Genomic DNA, 16,885 nt, shown 5'->3' on the forward strand with positions numbered 1-16,885 from the left:
CACCCGTGTTGTCGTCTTTCTTGTGTTGTGTCCCCATTGCGCTAAAAATCCTTTAGTAAGAGAGTTAGTCGAAGCGTATCATATTGCTAAGGTTGGCTCAGAATGCGTTAGCAAACCGTCGTTAGCGCTGGTCAGCCGAAAAATTGGTGTCATGGAAGGTGAATCCTCAGAAATGTAAGGAGGGTTGTTATTTGTTTTTGTTTCATTTCTGGGGGAGGAAACGCAAAAATGCGCCATCTTTGCTCAAAGTAGCATCACGGTGTCGGAAGTCCACGCTGCCCCCAACCACATCAAGACTACTGCAACCTCGACAACCAAGCGGTCGAAGCGGTCGAAGAGCTTCCAAAAAGGTCTCGATCACGCTGGACGTCGCAGATCCCCGCGCACGCACGGTTCTCAGTGACTCTAAACGAGCTATTCAAAATTTTTTGCCTCAATTTGTCTCGCTGCCGCATACATCCTCCGCGGCTACTATCTCCACCACACTGTAAGCTTAGTGTGCGTACGCTACACGCACGGGGAACTCTGGGAACGAAGAGGTTGACTGTTTTGCCCGAAACCTAAACAATCGGGCAGCCGAGCCCTCGAATTCGGATGCTCTCGCAGAGGCCGCCAAATCCTACGCCAAAAGCACGAATTTCTGCAAGTTAGAGCATCCGCCTCGCGTGCAAGAGGACCGAGGCTCGAATCTCGGCGCTGCGCAAACCTCCATCGCGTTAAAAAAAATCCCCTTGCTGATGGAATTCCATAACCAGGCCTGTGGTGCGGCCTGACGCACTTGCTCACCAGAGCAGGATTTGGCCACCCTGGTGCAGTACTTCGCAACAACCTTCTGTGAACAAAGCAATTAGCCCTCGGCCCTCGGTCCCCAGTGGCTGCGGAGCAAGCGACGAAGTGAGGCTAGCCAGGGCTAGCCAGGGTAAAGACAGGGTTAATTGGAGAGACATGGGAGAGAGCTTTGCTCTGCAGTGGGCATTGTCAGGCTGATGTTGAAGACAAGGAGACAAGACGCGTGTACACGCCTCCTCACTCCGATGATTTAATGGCCGCTGGCCTAGCGCGAGCGCTCCGTCCCGCGCCCCTGCCAGCTTCGTCTTCTTCGTAACATTACGCGGGGCCACCGAGCGATCGTCCCGATCGTAACCTGAGGAAGACGTGGACGAAGGGATGCGTGAATCAGCGATGGCGTTCATTGCAGAAAAGAAGTGGCAAGGTGATGAAGTGCTGGCAGCCACGGTGTATGAGATGATAGGCGGATGAGTCCCGGTCCACGAAGCATCCGGGCCGTAGGGTGCCAGGAGCTGACGGCCGAGGTCCTTGGACGCACCGAACGGCAGGGGCAGGGGGGCGGTGGCCTTATGTGTGGGCAGGATCTTGGGTCGGTCGGGTTTTGGGTCGTCGTGTCTTGTGGTCCGGGCGGGGGACGGGGCTGGGTTGAGGGGCGAGGTCGGTTCATGTCGGGCAGGCTGGGGCATGGCCGTGCGGGGCGGACCAGGTTCTCACGGCCGACGTCCACGGCAGGCCCGGGACGCCGAAGCTCCGTGACCAGGATGGCGATGAAGGGACCCCAGCACCTCACGCCAAATGTAACGTGGCGACCAGCCGAAGAATGAGGCGTGATGAACCATGGATAAGAGATGATTTAATGGCCGCTTGCCTACAGCGCGAGCGGTCCATCCCGCGCCATTGCCAGCTTCGTCTTCTTCGTAACAATATATCGATATCGGTATTATTATCGGTGGTACTGCCTGTAGTAATATCGACATTTTTTAAACGCTTATATTTCAATACTCCCTAAGCTATCAATAACATAAATAGTTATATCGATAGTTTTGCATCATTGCTTACATTGCGAGACGTTTTGACCATTTATCGCTCAAAATCAGCTCCTGCCTGAAAGTCAGTTTACTTCATGCCCAAATGTATCAAGTATAAGTGATGTTTTAAACTAATAAAATTTGAGTTTCATGGAGTCTTGCTAGGCTGAGTGCCATAAATCAAGTGGAATGGCGATGAATGCGAGAGACTACGCAGGATGTTGACGTGAACATTTTATATATAGCTAGGCACATGGACACTAGTCGGTGGATTTAATTAGGAAGAAATGCGCACTTCAGTTGGACATATTAGTTCTGCTTGAGACTAAAGATCATGTGGTCAGATAAGTTAGCGAGGCTTGCACAGACGGCATTATCCTTGTATAGAGCGCTCGAGCAGTCCGTACCTAAGAATTCTGATATTAGAGAGCAGCGCGTTATTTATCATTAAGGTGCATGTGCCGAACTGATTTGCAGGTATACCTGACTCTACAACAATGCAAACCGTGCCTCTGCAGAAAAGCAGTTGGATGAAGGTGTTGGTTCGACTGCAAAGCAGAGCGCTGTTCGAGAGCTCTGAGTTTGGCGTAGGCTGCACATAATGTCATGCAGTAAAGGGCCAAGAGCAAGCGAACCTCTGTTTTGTTTAATAAGCAAAACATATTTTAGGACGCAGAATAAGTTTCCATACAACGAAGAAATAATAAGATTTGGTTGTGACGCATGGTTTTAGTCTGTTAATTTGTTTTAAGACTTGCTTCATGGTTACACTGATTCGCTCCATGGTTGCTCTTTGTCACATTGAACAATGTGCAGAAAGAATGTAACGAGAAATACTTTTTCACCTTCTGCTTCAAGCGGTATTGAATTGTGCTGTCTGTTGCGGTTACGTTCTGTGCGTGTTTGTTTAAAGCCATAACCATGGAAAGAACACTATCGTCTTACTAGACTAGGAAACCTTTTAAAAGCATTTATCTGATTTTACAGCGCGGTTGCTCCACTCATCTGCGGGTCTTTCCATGTTTTTCTGGAGTATTTTAGATATAACGGTTTTTGTTTTCTGAAATGAAATAAATATACATACAGATTTTCTCAATTTTGGCTTTTCTTTATTTAATTTCTTGCAGCACTTTTGCGATAAACTTCGTGGTAATTCAACGTTGAATGCCGGATGCCCAATAAATACTTTTGGACATAGCTGGGCTCGGTTAGCTTTGCTGTTTCTCTTGCATTATCTTTTTCTTACGTTGTCTCGTCAGTTAACCCGTGGTTGAATTTTTCATTGTCTTCTTACTGCTTCTGGTTCCTCCTGTACTTTGAGAGTCTCGCTATCCTTCGCTTACTTTTGAAACTGAAGCTGTACTTGCATGCATTTGGCTTGCAGAAGCATTCTGGTACGTGCTCGTAATTAGGGCACGAGTTGTCACATCAGCAGAAAGGCTCGTTGACGACCTCGATTGTGTTTCAATCTTCTCACTCAGCGGAGACACCAAACCCTCTGTATGGGTCACGGGGATGCTCGCATTGATTTCCTGCTGATATGCTAAGGCTGGAATGCGGCTCTGTTTTTTCTCTGCCATCGGTGCGTTCGTAGTTACCAGATGCTTCGACTGGCTCAAAAAGGCTTCCTTGACGAAAGATGCCTTTTCGGGTATCTTCGTCATCTGTTGGATCAAGAAATCAGCGTAAGAGTGGATACCGCTATAAACGAAACCGCGCAACAGGCTAACCGTCAGCGGTGAAAAACTCGTGGCCTTGGCAGCTTCTTTCCCCGAGTCGTTTGACCATTTCGTAACAAGGAGCTCCCTCCAAGGCGCTTCGAAAACGGAGGTGTTGGTTACTGTAAGGAGTTTGAGAAAGACGAGCTCGTTCATGGCGCGCTTGATGGCATCACTTCGATTCAGTTCTTTCATCTTGTCAATCAACTTGTCCACTTCAAGCCCGAGAGTCTTGCTGTCATTCATATGGCGCGAGTCAAATCGCGGAAGGCCTTTGGCCCACTCCGCTGAGGCACCGCTAAGGTCGTGTAGGAAAGAGACGCAAGAGGTAATCGTTGTGTTCAGCTGTTTCGAGTATTCCAGGGTTATAGCAGCAGACGATACGTTTTCTTTTCGCACAGTGTCAAGGATATTTTTTACCTTATCGGCCGTTATACATTCAGTTACGTTCCTAGAGAGGAGGCTGTCGGTTTCATTATTGTAGGAACGATTCATCTTGAGAATGGTGAGCTTGAATAATATCAGAACTTTCAGATCACTGTCGTACCGCGCGTGCAAGGCATCACGGACCGAAGGACTGCTTTTCAGCCTTCTCTGCACTCGTCTGCTTTTGTCGAGGGAGGCGCTGATAGGCGGCTGAAGATCTTTCAGTTTCAGCCACGCGTAGTAATCGCCAGAGCGGTTGAAGGTAATCAGGTCGACGAGGATCATGTTGTTCATGATATCGTGAAATGTGGTGTTAAGAGCCGGTTCTGGAAACTTTCCAACAATGTCCTTTATATCTTTCTCAGTGAGTGTACTCTCGTTGCTGAATAGTTTAAAACCCATTGTGAGCACGTCCCATCTAACGTCTATAGGGAGGTTGCTGAGACGAGCGGTTTCCGCAAAGAGGACTAACCTCATTGGCGACATGCCGAGGACGTTCCGGTTCATGACGAGTTCAGTTAAAGGCGGCTGCTGATACACCTGAATGTGCATTCGTTTCGTTGCTGGCGCATATTTTCGTTTCCTTCCGCTTCGGTGACGCCGACGCTGTTTTAACGGCTGACGAGCATCTCGGTAGCTGTCATCATCAGGGAGATGTCTTCGTGTCGGAATATGATTTAAGACTTCGTCGCTGAATTGATAGTACGAATGGCGGCCTTTAGCAGCTCTGTATCCAGCCTTCACCCCGCTCGGATTCCTCTGACGGCGCTGACGACGACGAAAGTTTTCAGGTGGCATCCTTGAATGCATGTTACTTACCGCGTAGGCTCCGAACATGTCAAACTGAGAGCCAGCAGGGACATCGGCCCAGTATGAAGCGGCTCTTTCATAGACACCTGGTGGACGTCGACGCCCCCAATGAGAATTTTTGTTGTCTCTTACCATTTTCTGGTACTCTTTCAAGCCAGCATACCTGTATCGGGATTCCGAAGGAAGGTGGCCATGCACTGACCACAAGAGATTTTGTCTACGGACATTGTGTATGTTCGACTTCTTAGCGTCATTCATAAGCTCTGGCTGTTCATTTGACTCGTCTATTTCCGTTGGAGAATCTCTCAGCAAAGTACGCTTAGATATAGCTCCTTTATGGCGCTCCTTAGTCTGCCTAATACCATCTTGCTCCTCCTTTAAAACCGGCTGCTGAGGATTTCTTACACGTTTTCTCGGAACCAGGTATTTGCAACCGTCTACGAAACCCCGCCATTTACGCTCTACAGGCCATTTAGTGAGCTGCAGTAGTTTGTGTAAGAAGAGTATATCTTCGGTAAGCTGTTTCTCTGAATCTTCTTCAGCAGGTTTCTGCAGCATTGCTTTGTACTCGCGAGTAATTTGTGCTTCTGTGCTGGCGCCTAGCCCTGTACCGTTCATTACTTCCATCCACCTGCTGTTGCGCCAGAATGTTAGGTTTTTGAACGAGAGCACGTCTATTATTTCTTTGAAGACGGACGGTGCACTTTCCACTTCCGAGCGGCTTTCCTGAGGTTTCTGGGGTAGGCTCGGCCAGAATGTTTCCTTCAGGGAATCCTGGACCAGAAAGAAATGGGAAAGACAGAAAAATTAGGACATAGAAATACTTTGTGTCTCTTTCCGATTCAAGAAAAATTGCAGAGAACAATTACGCAATGATTGCTAAGCACGAAAATCTCGTGCGATGTTTCCAAACCACGTGAGTCTAAATCATGGTTTATGGGAAGGAAATAGATCTCAACGATATAGCGCGTACCCAATTTCCGACTTTATTATTTTTGTAGCAAACCTCAGCGCAGCTGGTACCCACTATAAATTCCAAAATTCATCAGCTTTAAGACACTGATTTTACCTTCCCCGGTGTGGTATTCATTGGGTTATGAGCTACGCGTTATCCTGGAGTGTACCGTTCTGCACTGTAAGATGACAACATCGCGGTGCACTTCGAAGCGGGATTTTTTTATAATTAAAACAGTTACGAAATACAGCGCTGCTACATACGCCACTCCGCAATTGGCGAAGTGGCCGCTTCTGTAGCATATTGTGTTTCTTTTTGTGGTGTGGGTGTTCTGAGTAGGCCGTTGACGCCGGCGAGGCGCGCCGGGGAGACGAGGGAAAGCGGACGCTTTCCTCCCTCATCGCGGACAAGCAACCAGATCTCCCCCTCGAGAGCGCTGCGCTGCCCTGTTCCCCCAACTGGTCGCAAGCGCGCACCGCCAGGCGCCGCCGAAGCGGTCGCTGATTGGCCGAAAGTGACAATGGGCAAGTGCGCTGAGATCGGCGGGGACCGGCTGCGGCCGGAGGGAAACAACAGCGAGCCGAGACAGCGAGAGGACGTCAGGTGAATACCTCAAATCTTCCTTCTTTGTTGTCGTCATCTTGCCCCATCAGCCGCACGACCAAGCCAGACGGCAAGGGTCGAAGATCAAGCAGCCAGTGATTTTGGGAGAACCCGTTTTGGGAGAAACGTTTTGCTGCGGGCAAGTCGTCCTGTTCTGTGTTGTGTCCTCATTCGCTTTTTCCGCTGCGCAGCCGTGAGAACGGCAACGAGTGGTGTGTGATACCGCGAGCTCGGAGTTCACGGCCTAGACCTCAAACGAGGCTCAACGGCCTAAACTGGAGCCGAACGAGGGACGCCGTTGTGGAAATATGAGGGGGCAGTCTCCCCCCCCCCCCCCACACACACTCCGTGGTTAGCGAGCGGAAACGCTGCATCCGTGGAGTGGGAGATCGGAGCGAAAGACTGTCCCCGCATATTCCCACAATAGAAGCCATGGGATATTCTGCAATTATCTAGCAATTTCTTTGCGGGGGGGTTGTCCACCTATTGTTGGTACCACTAATTTAAATTTTTATATATTCTCTTTATTTTATTCGGAGGACGTTTTTCTGTACATCTTTTAATGAAAGTCCCAGTGCGGTACACTGCTGGGGAGCCCCGTCAGACAAGTCTACTATTCAGGCATGTCAGTCTTCAGATTCTGAGCAAACTGCCCACAGTGGCAGGTGATGGTTGAAATAATGATTGATCGCTCAGGAAGAGCAGCTTGGGCCTTACAAGGCCCACTGCTCGGAGCACCTGCCATCTCACGGTATTGGCGCATCGCTTAACCGCTGCACCACGGCGCCAGGAGGGGTGGGAGGACTCCCAGCGATCTAAGATGGTAAAGCGGAGAATGACCTTTTGGTTATAGCTAAATGAACGGATTGCGCTATCACGTCATACCGTTAAAGCGGAGCTTAATTGTCGCCTACAATTTTTTTCGGGGGTGTATATCCCAATTTGTTGAACAGCAGAACACAAGTTTTATACCGCAGGGGCTCTTTGAGCGTAACGTTTGAGAAGCCTTAAAGAGTTTTAAATCTGCCATGTTGGTCCTGTAGGAGTGTCCCTTTCGTTTTTGTTGTTATTCCATTGTTGTTTTTTAAAATGTTCGCGGAAGCCTCTTGGTAAACAAAGAAAGGTTTAGGGGACAGCGTGCCCGGCTCCAACCGAAAAGTGAAGTGTTCTATCAGCTAATAAGTAGAGTTATTTTCATCCCAGCCTTCACCCTGTTTGGACGAACCGCTGCACCCGTACGCTGGAGGCCTCGGAGAATAAATTGCTGCGCACCACGGGTTGATTCAAAACCGGAATAATCTTAATCCATGTGCGTTTAGTTTCCCGGAAGAATATTGGTTGCAGTAAATCAGTTTGTCTGCGAAAGCATAAACTCCTCACCCCTGATTTGCGTTTCCGCTCAGAGTTCGGTAGTTATAAGCATTCTTGGCGACTCCCAGCAACACCTCAAGTCCTCACTGCATCAACGTTGGTTCTGGACATTGGAATGGTTTCCTAGAAGCGCTGAAATGTTCTCCGCTCATAACAACAATAACATATTTTACAAAATCAGGAGACAAGCTGCCGTCTGCTTGGCTGCTGTCTGCTGCGCGTTATCTTGATGTTTATGAAATCGGTATTTCGTCGAGCTCTCAGACCAGCACATTAGCTCTTTAATCGTACTTAGGTGTTTTGTAATGGATTCCAAATAAATTCAACCTTTCCTTTCTTGGTTTTTGTAGGATATCATGTCTCGATTTCTTTATGTAGTCGTCCTTAACCAAATCCTGGCTGGCAAGATTGCTTACACACACGTGGGATATATTTCTTAAACATCACAGAGACGCGTAAAGAGGCTACATATATTAGGTTTGGCTAGAAAAAATAAGCAACAGTGCGCTTCCCGCAGCGCCATTGGCAGAGCGGGCTGAGAACTATCTAGAGCATGAAGATGACTCGTAATTCTACAACTCATTACTACACAAAATTTGGGCGTTTGGTTTAACGCAGCTCCGTAACAAATGTAGGCAGATTTAGATCTTTTGTCGCAGCATTGCATTAAAGGATGAAAGGCCCGAGACGACATTGGGGGCATTTTATGAAACCCCTGTAGTGTACTCGTATAGTGAAAGGATTTTGAATAGCTTTTAGCGTTCGGGTACTGAGATCGTATAGCAGGCATTGGTCATTTTAATGGGAGACTGAGCACAGTTATATCCCATCACTGTTCTGTGATGGGATATAACTGAAAGTGATATAACTGAAATTGACTCTCTGGGTCTTTGCCTTTGTTTTAACCATTGTATAGTGTGAAAACGCGTATTTATGGCTGAGATAATGGAATTTAAAAATTTTTCCCCGTCAGTCGACTCAAACTCGTGACGTGTACACCGAGGACTGGTTGCCTCTATTTTCGAGGCAATATGATTGTAACATAGCCTCTGGCCTTCGCACAAAAACAAGTTTCAAGGCGCGTAATTCCCTCGCAAAATGGGCTATTGATACCGACACTTGCTCTACTTCGTGTTTCGGTGCATTCTAGGTTATCAAATAATTTTTCTTTAGCTATAATGGTCTCTTTGCGCTTAGATCGCTGTACCAAGTAGTGTTCTTTTAAGACCACAGCAAAGCTCCAAAACAGAAATACTTCAATGAAGGCGTAATATAAAGTATTGAAAGTAGTTTCACCGTACGGGATTGCGCAAACGATATGTTTGCTTCAGCAACTATGCTGCGCAAATCAGACAATGACTTCATCGGTTATAGACGGAACAGGGATCACGAGAGGGAATACGCAGAGCAGGACGAAAATTTAGGTTCCGCTGTGGCAAGCAAGCAGGCGAACCTGCAGGTGAAAAGAGTTCTTGCTGGCGGCCGTGATGCGGTGGAGTAGCTATTGCATTTTGATAAAGGTGGGCATTACGAACCTTCCACGATCTCTCAAACCCCACTCGTTGAGGAACGGCACGCGGTTCGTCGACAGCTTCCTTGGCGAGCACTCGACCACTCCTCGCCGTTTGGTTCAGCCGCCTGGCACCGACTGGCATCCTGGTGGTGCCCAGGTCCACTTGCAAGCACATCTCTGCGTCTCCGGCGCCGAAGCAAACCACTCCTTTTTTCGTTGCTCTTCTTCCGTCTGAAGTGTCCTGAACGCTAGGAGGTCCAGCTGCCATGTCTTCAGGCCGAGGTGCTGCCGGCGGCAAGGGAATAAACAACACAGGCTGCCCTGGCTTCAGTTTTGTGTATGACCGCGGAGATTTCACTGTTTGTTTTCCTGAGCTGGCCCCTGGAAATCCGACTCCTTGCTCGTAACCGCCAGGAAACTCGATCTTTCCATTGCCAAAGTCTGATATATAATATATGGTGCTTTCCTTGCCAACAAGGGTGACACCAGCACCTAGAAATAAATAAATATTGGCAATATTGGTCATTACGAAAGACATCAATACATCTTTAAAACGAAGCCGTAATACTATGGGGTGTCGCATTCAATGCCATACCATAACGACTTACTATATTAGGTGTATACTTTCGGGAGCTGAATTGGCGTACACCCCTCGATCTTCGGTTAAAATTTAATGCCGCGAAAATTTCCCTGAGCGCTTGCTAATTTTATCCAGATACACATTTGTTTGCTTGTTTGCATCCATAGCCCTCCTTATTGGCGGAAACACCCAGAGGCGCCGTAAGGGCAGTCAGTCGAGCAGGACCGCGGGATATGCAGACAGTAATGTTGCGACAGGAAACAAAATTGGTTTGTTATGTATTTCATAGAGCAAAGCTTTTTAATTGAAGCCCTCCCAGCGTGATTCACATTATATACCACCAACATCCGGCCGTATGACCGATCAAGCCTGCGGTTACGTAACCCATGCCGCTCACGTATGCAGTATCAGGCCGATGACCATCAGCCTGTTGTGATCTTCCTGCTATGCAAGGCTGTCATGTAGCCTATAGGTTTACACTGCAATGTATAGTAGAGGCCATTAGCAAAATACCGGCAGCAGCACAGTTACAAGTCGGGATAAATTTAGTGCCTGGCGCCGTGAAGCCTAAGCACTTCGTAATTTATTTATTTACAATTTTCTTAACACTTCTAGGCTGTTACAGGACCGAAATCTTAAAGGCAATGCAGCCAAGCTTCAGATTCTAGCATGTGCTACGTTTAGTTCTTATGCCCGTCAACCTGGAGCGAACATTCTCCGGAAACTCTGGTGAACCAAACTCAAAAATGGAATGAACATTACGAAACTGCCCGTCATACTGGTAATCAGCATGGCGAGGGCTAAAGAAACTGGGAGTGTGGTGGTGGAAGCGAATTTTGCTGGCCTTTAAGGGCTCCGCTGTCAAGTTGGTTATCCGGTTGCCAGCGGAAGCGCAAAGACACTGTGCTTGCTACAGCAATTATATCTGCTCATCGCTGGCTTAAATACCTAGTTCGTGCTCTCGCCTTCGTCCTAGCGTGGAGTTACATAAAGAACATAGGCAGAGCGTCTTTTATGAATGAATGTGTCAGAAGGGTAGAGTTGGTCGGGGGCGCGTGCTCTCTATGCGGACTCGCGGCTGGGCGGCGCCGCCGATTTAAGGTTTCATTTCGCAGGGCGAAGATTTTGAACTATGTTCACTTCTACCCCGGACATCACATGATTAGAGGAGCTGTTTTGAAGCGATAGCTTCACTACGCCATGTGAAGCCAAAGTCAGCGGGCCGAGCCGAAGCCACTACTACACATGCGCCGCGCTACAGGTGCGCTGCACGTGACGTCACAGGTGCGCCACCGCCGGCTTCTTAGCTGGGGCGCTGCCGCCGCCGCCTCCGCGGCCTCGCTGTGCGCGCCGCGCATGCGCAGTAGCTACAGGTGCGCGTCTTTGCTCGGGCACTTTATAAACAGAGGGTGCGAAGCTGCGGTTCTTGATATAAAGGATGGGTGAAGAAACGGAAAGTCCGCGTTTATACTGCGACCAACATCAACGGCGACTGCGGGAAGCCGTGCACGTCGACAGACGCCGCAGTTGTTGCGTGGAATAAGGCGAGTCGACAACTAGCTCAGGAAGCCAAGAAGGCGAAGCGCGTGACCGAGGCGCCGGAACAACGAAACGAACGGCTCGCCACACGACGCCATCAAGAAGCGAAGATACGACCGCGACAGGCCGCTAGCGAAGCCACGTCTTCTTCGGGTCAGTCGGTGGAAACTGAATCGGAGAGCACGTGTAACCATGTGTATGAAGCTATCGCACACACACTAGGTTTAACCGGAGCTAAACGCCAGCAATTTTTTTGACTCTCACCTAAGTTTCATTCGTCATGTTAATCAATCGAAAACAAAAGTTCTTGCGTCTACCACTAAGCTCCTTAGTTGATTCCATTTATATTCTCGAGCTTTCCTTGTCATTTGTGCCAATTTGATTATGGGGTTATTCTTCCCACAATCACCTATGGCGCCCAAGCTTGATTCTTTCATTGCCCTCTTTCCAGGCTAAGAGATCGCGTCCTATCGCTTCAACGAATTCCGCTTCTTGCTCTACTGATGCCTACAATACTGCAAGAACCGCTGCTCTTCATATTCTTGCAAATGCTCTTCCATTTCCTCTTTATCTAGACCAGTTTTTTGCAAAGTGCATGCTTTTAATATTCTGGGTAGCCTTAGTATGCGGTAAAAGATTTAATAACCGACGTGAAATTCAACCTTTATTTAATTGCTAGTCTAATCATCCTTCATTGACATTTAAATTTATTTTGTTCAACTTGGTTCTAAAAAGCCTTGTCCTTTTGTTTTCCATGCGCACTGCATATTTACACCGATGGGGCTTTCACCGATGACTTTGCTGTTGCTCCATTTGTTGCTCCTAGCTGAACACAAAGTATTTTATTTGTTCATCGCCTCTCGTTATAACCACCCTCTAGTGCCTACGTCGCTGAGCTTGTGGACTATTTCTGGTCCTGCTTATTCTTCTGCAAACGTTCATTTCTACGCTGATTCTCTATCTTTGCTGACGGCCCTGTCTTCCATATCGTCCAATAACCCAGCGTTTTTTATACCTTAAGAAAGGTATGTAGCATTTATGTAATCTTGACCCTTTCTTTTATTTCATATCCGCGGTCACTCTAGAGTTTATTGTAATGAGTTAGCCGACCAGGCTGTTGACAGCGCCGGGCAATATGGCTGTTTACACAATTCTATCCGTTCACGCCGCTGCGTGTGTTCCCTTTACACCATTCTTCGCTTCTTTTATGGTGCACTTTTTGTCGTCAGAATAATGGCGGTACAGAGTTATTCAATTAGATGTCTGATACACTCAATATTCTCCCCATTTGTCTACACCGGAATCCTCTTATTGCTTCACTCACTGGGAATGATATATTCTTTATCAATCAAAAAAAAAATGGCCTATCTCCATCCTCCACTTGTTCATGTGGGAAGTTGTGTGAAGACGTCTGTCACAGCTTCCTGAATTGTTGGCTTACTGCAACTTTTATTTCCATTTTAATCTCCCTCTACTCTACTGACATTCACGATCGACTTACCCCTCTCTTCTGAGAAACCCAGCTGCTTCTGCTGTTCTACAACAAATGGTTCACTTCATAAGCAGCACAATTCTTAACTGTACTCGCTGATTTGCTTCTTTACTCTCCTTTATCCTGCGGAAGCTCTGCCCAGAGGAAGGCTCAGTATTCCTTTATTGGGCTCTATTCGTGCCTGCACACTGTGCTTTGACCGTCTCACTCTGTCTGTGACTTTCCCTGTGTCATAACTTTTATCTCTTTTTTGTATTATCTTTATTATGAGAGTTTCAATTCTTTTCATGTATCTTGAATTGGATTTAAGCACGGTAAAGCGTTGCTGGCCAGAGCTCCTTCTCTATTTCTTCTATGTTTGTTTTATATACTCTTCAGAAAGGACTCATATAAGGGTAAACAGCACCCAAGTCGATTACTACCAAGCGCACGCGGCTGTGGCTCGTTCTGCGCTTCAGCAACGTCGGCGTTCAGAAGTGCTTCGTGGTGAGAAGGGGAGTGGCCTGACATGGACGAAGCAGATTCTTAGATGACGGCCAACGTCACCTAAGACCTATCATGCACAGTGCTATATGAAGTACTGCAAAGGATTTCACGTTTTCAAGTGCTGTCGACAACGAGAGATTGCAATTTTTTTCAAAGCTTACGTCAGAAACACTTTTCGGTGCTCTAGTACTGAAATTCCCGATCTTAGATTTCGCCGCTGTTTGTCTATCTCAAGCGTCTCTGCGCGACGTCAAGATAACTCGCGACGAATAACCTGGGTATTACTGGGCTAACCGGTGGCAGCAGCTGCCTTCGCAGGCCTTATCCCTGCACAACTGCGCCAGAAGTGGTACGGGGACTCGCAGCGATCTGTGAATGTAAACTACACACCGTTTCATACATCAGGTGCAACGCTGTGAAAAGTACGCAGGTGGTCCGCATGAACAAACTAATCATGATACAAAAGAAAATATTGAGAATGTGTGAAAACTATATTGGTGACAAACGAGGACTCCGAACAAAACCGCTCTTTATTAAACACAGCATGCTTAAAGCAGATCAAGTTTATTATTTCAAACTACTTCAGTGGATTTATAAAAATAGGCTGCACACAATACCCGTAGAGAGTTGCACTTCATACCCAATACGTAGACCACACCATCTCAAGCCCGCCACAAGAACTAATTACGGAAGGCAAAAATTGAATTATCAAACAATTAACATATTAAGCAGTGATCACTTTAATGTACAATACACACAATCCTTCCACAACTTCAAAAAGAACTGTAAAAAGCTATTAGTGGGCAGTGACATTGCATTCTCTTTTTGTTAACTTGCGCTCATCCCTGATTACACATGTAACCTCAGCTACGTTGCATTATGTTATGTTATTTCTATTATTTATGTTATATTATGTTATGTTATTTCTCTGTTCGGTTGTACAATATATTTGCCATTGTTTCAGCATGTACCCCACACATCAGTCCAAACCTTGTTTTTTCCGGAAATGCTTGTGTGTACTGATCTATTTACTGCATATGCGATTTATTTTTCGGACCAATGAATTGTGGTTTTTCTTTTCTTTGATTGGCTTCTGATGCAAGCCAATTTTGTCATTACATAATAACTATTGCATATGCCTTTTCTTCCTCTTTAAAATATACCATGTTCAAGAAAAACTAATGCTGTGAAGTCATGTGATCTAAATAACTGATTTTTTTTTTTTTGCTTTCTGTTGTGTGCTAAAAATGTTTAGCAAATATGTGTGTAAATGACACGTTATGCTGCCTTGAACTGTGGGGGCGCAGAGGCTCTGTCAGGCATTTTGCCTTTACCTCTGCCCCCTACACGGAAAGAATCCGTGACACAATAAAGAAAAAAAAAATAAAGGGGGGCGTGTTACAGAGCTCTTGTTTTCAGGCCGAGTTGTCTAAGGCACGAGGAAGGGACAGCAATAAGAGCACATTTATTACAGCTCATGAGAAACGCAGGACGTAAAAAGCCTGCAGCCAAAGTATTTACTGTTTCTCGCTGACCATAGGGAACACACTACTTTTTTATGGCGGGTGTAGGCAGCGCAAAGAAGAGCGCCGGCCCTGACAGTGTAACACCTGACATATGAAACGTAGTACTGAGAATGACCAAATGCGCATACATGGGCATTAATCTAGTATCGCTATCGAGTTAAAAACTTAAGGCGGCGCTTAAGTCCGACTTCACGAATCTTTGGCCGAAGCCTGCTCGGCCTCGGAAGCCGAGTCTCAACCTGAAACTGAATTGAAAACTACGTTTTCTCGCGCACGCTAACTATTCCGCCCTTTTCTTTCTGATACGAGTGTGTCAGCGTTATTCTGGTACGACTTGCTGTGCGCACTTATAACTCAGACATCAACTAGATGGATGAGGGAGAAAACTGCTGTTGGATGCGCAGCATATAGAAATACCTTTTCAGATGGCGAAAAGTGAAGGGTGCAATCCAAATTCAAGTTAGTGTGATAAAGTGGAGAGTACTATTTGACCCTCTCGTTGCTTTTTTTTTTATTTCTCCTCTTTTGTGTGGTAACTTTTTGCCCAAGAATGGTGTAACATACTGCGCATTCCTTACCAGGGCTATCCGTGACGTTCGTTCTCGTTACGGTTATGAAGCAAAGCGTTAGGGCAAGACAGAGCCAATGTGCTGCCATGTTTGCTGCCTGCTACGTCCGGCAGACAATTGGGACCCCTGGAACAGACATGCACGATAATTCTTCTCAGAATCGGAAACATCATTTTCTCATTGCGTGGCACAGTGAGAGGTGGTGCTGCCAAGTAGCTTGCTGTATGCTGTATGTTGTATGTTCTGACTGACCTAAAAAACCGATGGACTCCAATGCACTTCTGGTTCGTTCCGCTGATTTCAGGAGAACAGGAAATATTTTTGTGCGAATGTACTACTCCGGAGGTTCAGAGCCTCGCACAATCATCCATTTCCGATTTTATGCTTCAGCCGATTGCATGCGAGCGCCCCGTCCCGCTGCACTGCCTGCTCTTCATCGTCTTCTACGTGGCACTAACCCGGTGGTTCTGACCCCAAGCAAAATCGTCTCTTGCCGACTGGATGCCCGAAAAGCGTGAGGGCTACAGCCCACAGCATCGTATCCCGCCTCTCTCTACTTAGTCTCGTGCTGCGGTGCTCCCGCCACAAGAACATTGTCTGGTACGTGGCACAAATCCGTGGTTTCGGGCTGATTCGGTTGTAGTAAACATTCTATGTAATTTTTTTGCCCGCTGCGGCAATAATCGAACATATCATGTGCAGTTTACGGTTTCCTGTGTGTTAGCATACAAAATTCCGAGCTCAGATATATTCTTGTTCAAGTGCGAATGGAAGCAGCTGTGCCCAATGCCAGTACTCCTGACGAGACAGGCTCATCGGGCGGAGGGGTGCGAGCAAGCGCGTGATATTCATGGCGACTCGACGCCAATGTACAAAAATTGCATGCAATTGCTTTCAGTGGAATATTACTCGCGCTTATGCTGCATCATCGTAGCTCATACAATACCTGGCGCCCGCACTCATTCTGGAGCCGTCGCAGTGATCGGAACCACTCGTGTTTAATGATGTATTATTCGACTAAAATTTGCTGCTATTGTCAAGGATAAATGTTTGCGAATTTTTTCAGTGATTGAGTATTAGGCGCAATAAAAATTTTGTGCATGGCTCAAGGGTACCTGCCGAAAAATATTGTACTCACTGGTTAGTAATCGTAAATGAAGATTTAACAGCGAAAGAAAGAATTGGATGCAGGTACTGGGGAAGGCTGTGTTTCGAATTTGTTCAGGGGTGGGGGTTAACAGTAACTGTAACTTTTGAAGAGTATTCAATTGGTCGTGCGCTCTTTCTTGTATCTACAGACGACACGCGTGAGCAAGAGCTTTGCACACGCACAAAATGCACCTTCTCTTTTCGGAGAATGGAAGGGCATGACCGTTATGCAAAATTTGTCCCTCTGGAAGAATGCTGCACATTTTTTCTGTGTTTTATTCCTAAAAGTGGAAGTAGTTAGTGCATGCGTCGCACTCTACTCTATTTGTGT

General features: G+C 46.9%; 1 protein-coding gene across 1 annotated transcript; it reads right to left on the reverse strand.

The window, feature by feature from the left end:
* Window positions 1–3,145: 3,145 nt before the first annotated feature.
* On the reverse strand, window positions 3,146–15,493 carry LOC149333140 (uncharacterized). The gene is made up of 3 exons (XM_089557655.1): window positions 15,415–15,493; window positions 9,236–9,705; window positions 3,146–5,545 (listed from the first exon to the last, which is right to left on the reverse strand). The coding sequence occupies exons 1-3, from the start codon at window positions 15,491–15,493 to the stop codon at window positions 3,146–3,148; spliced, it is 2,949 nt and encodes a 982-aa protein (XP_089413781.1).
* Between the last annotated feature and the right edge of the window lie 1,392 nt (window positions 15,494–16,885).

The sequence above is a fragment of the Amblyomma mixtum genome, chromosome 8 (assembly GCF_055824585.1).
Source record: "Amblyomma mixtum isolate Tamu chromosome 8, ASM5582458v1, whole genome shotgun sequence".
NCBI classification, from domain to species: domain Eukaryota; kingdom Metazoa; phylum Arthropoda; class Arachnida; order Ixodida; family Ixodidae; genus Amblyomma; species Amblyomma mixtum.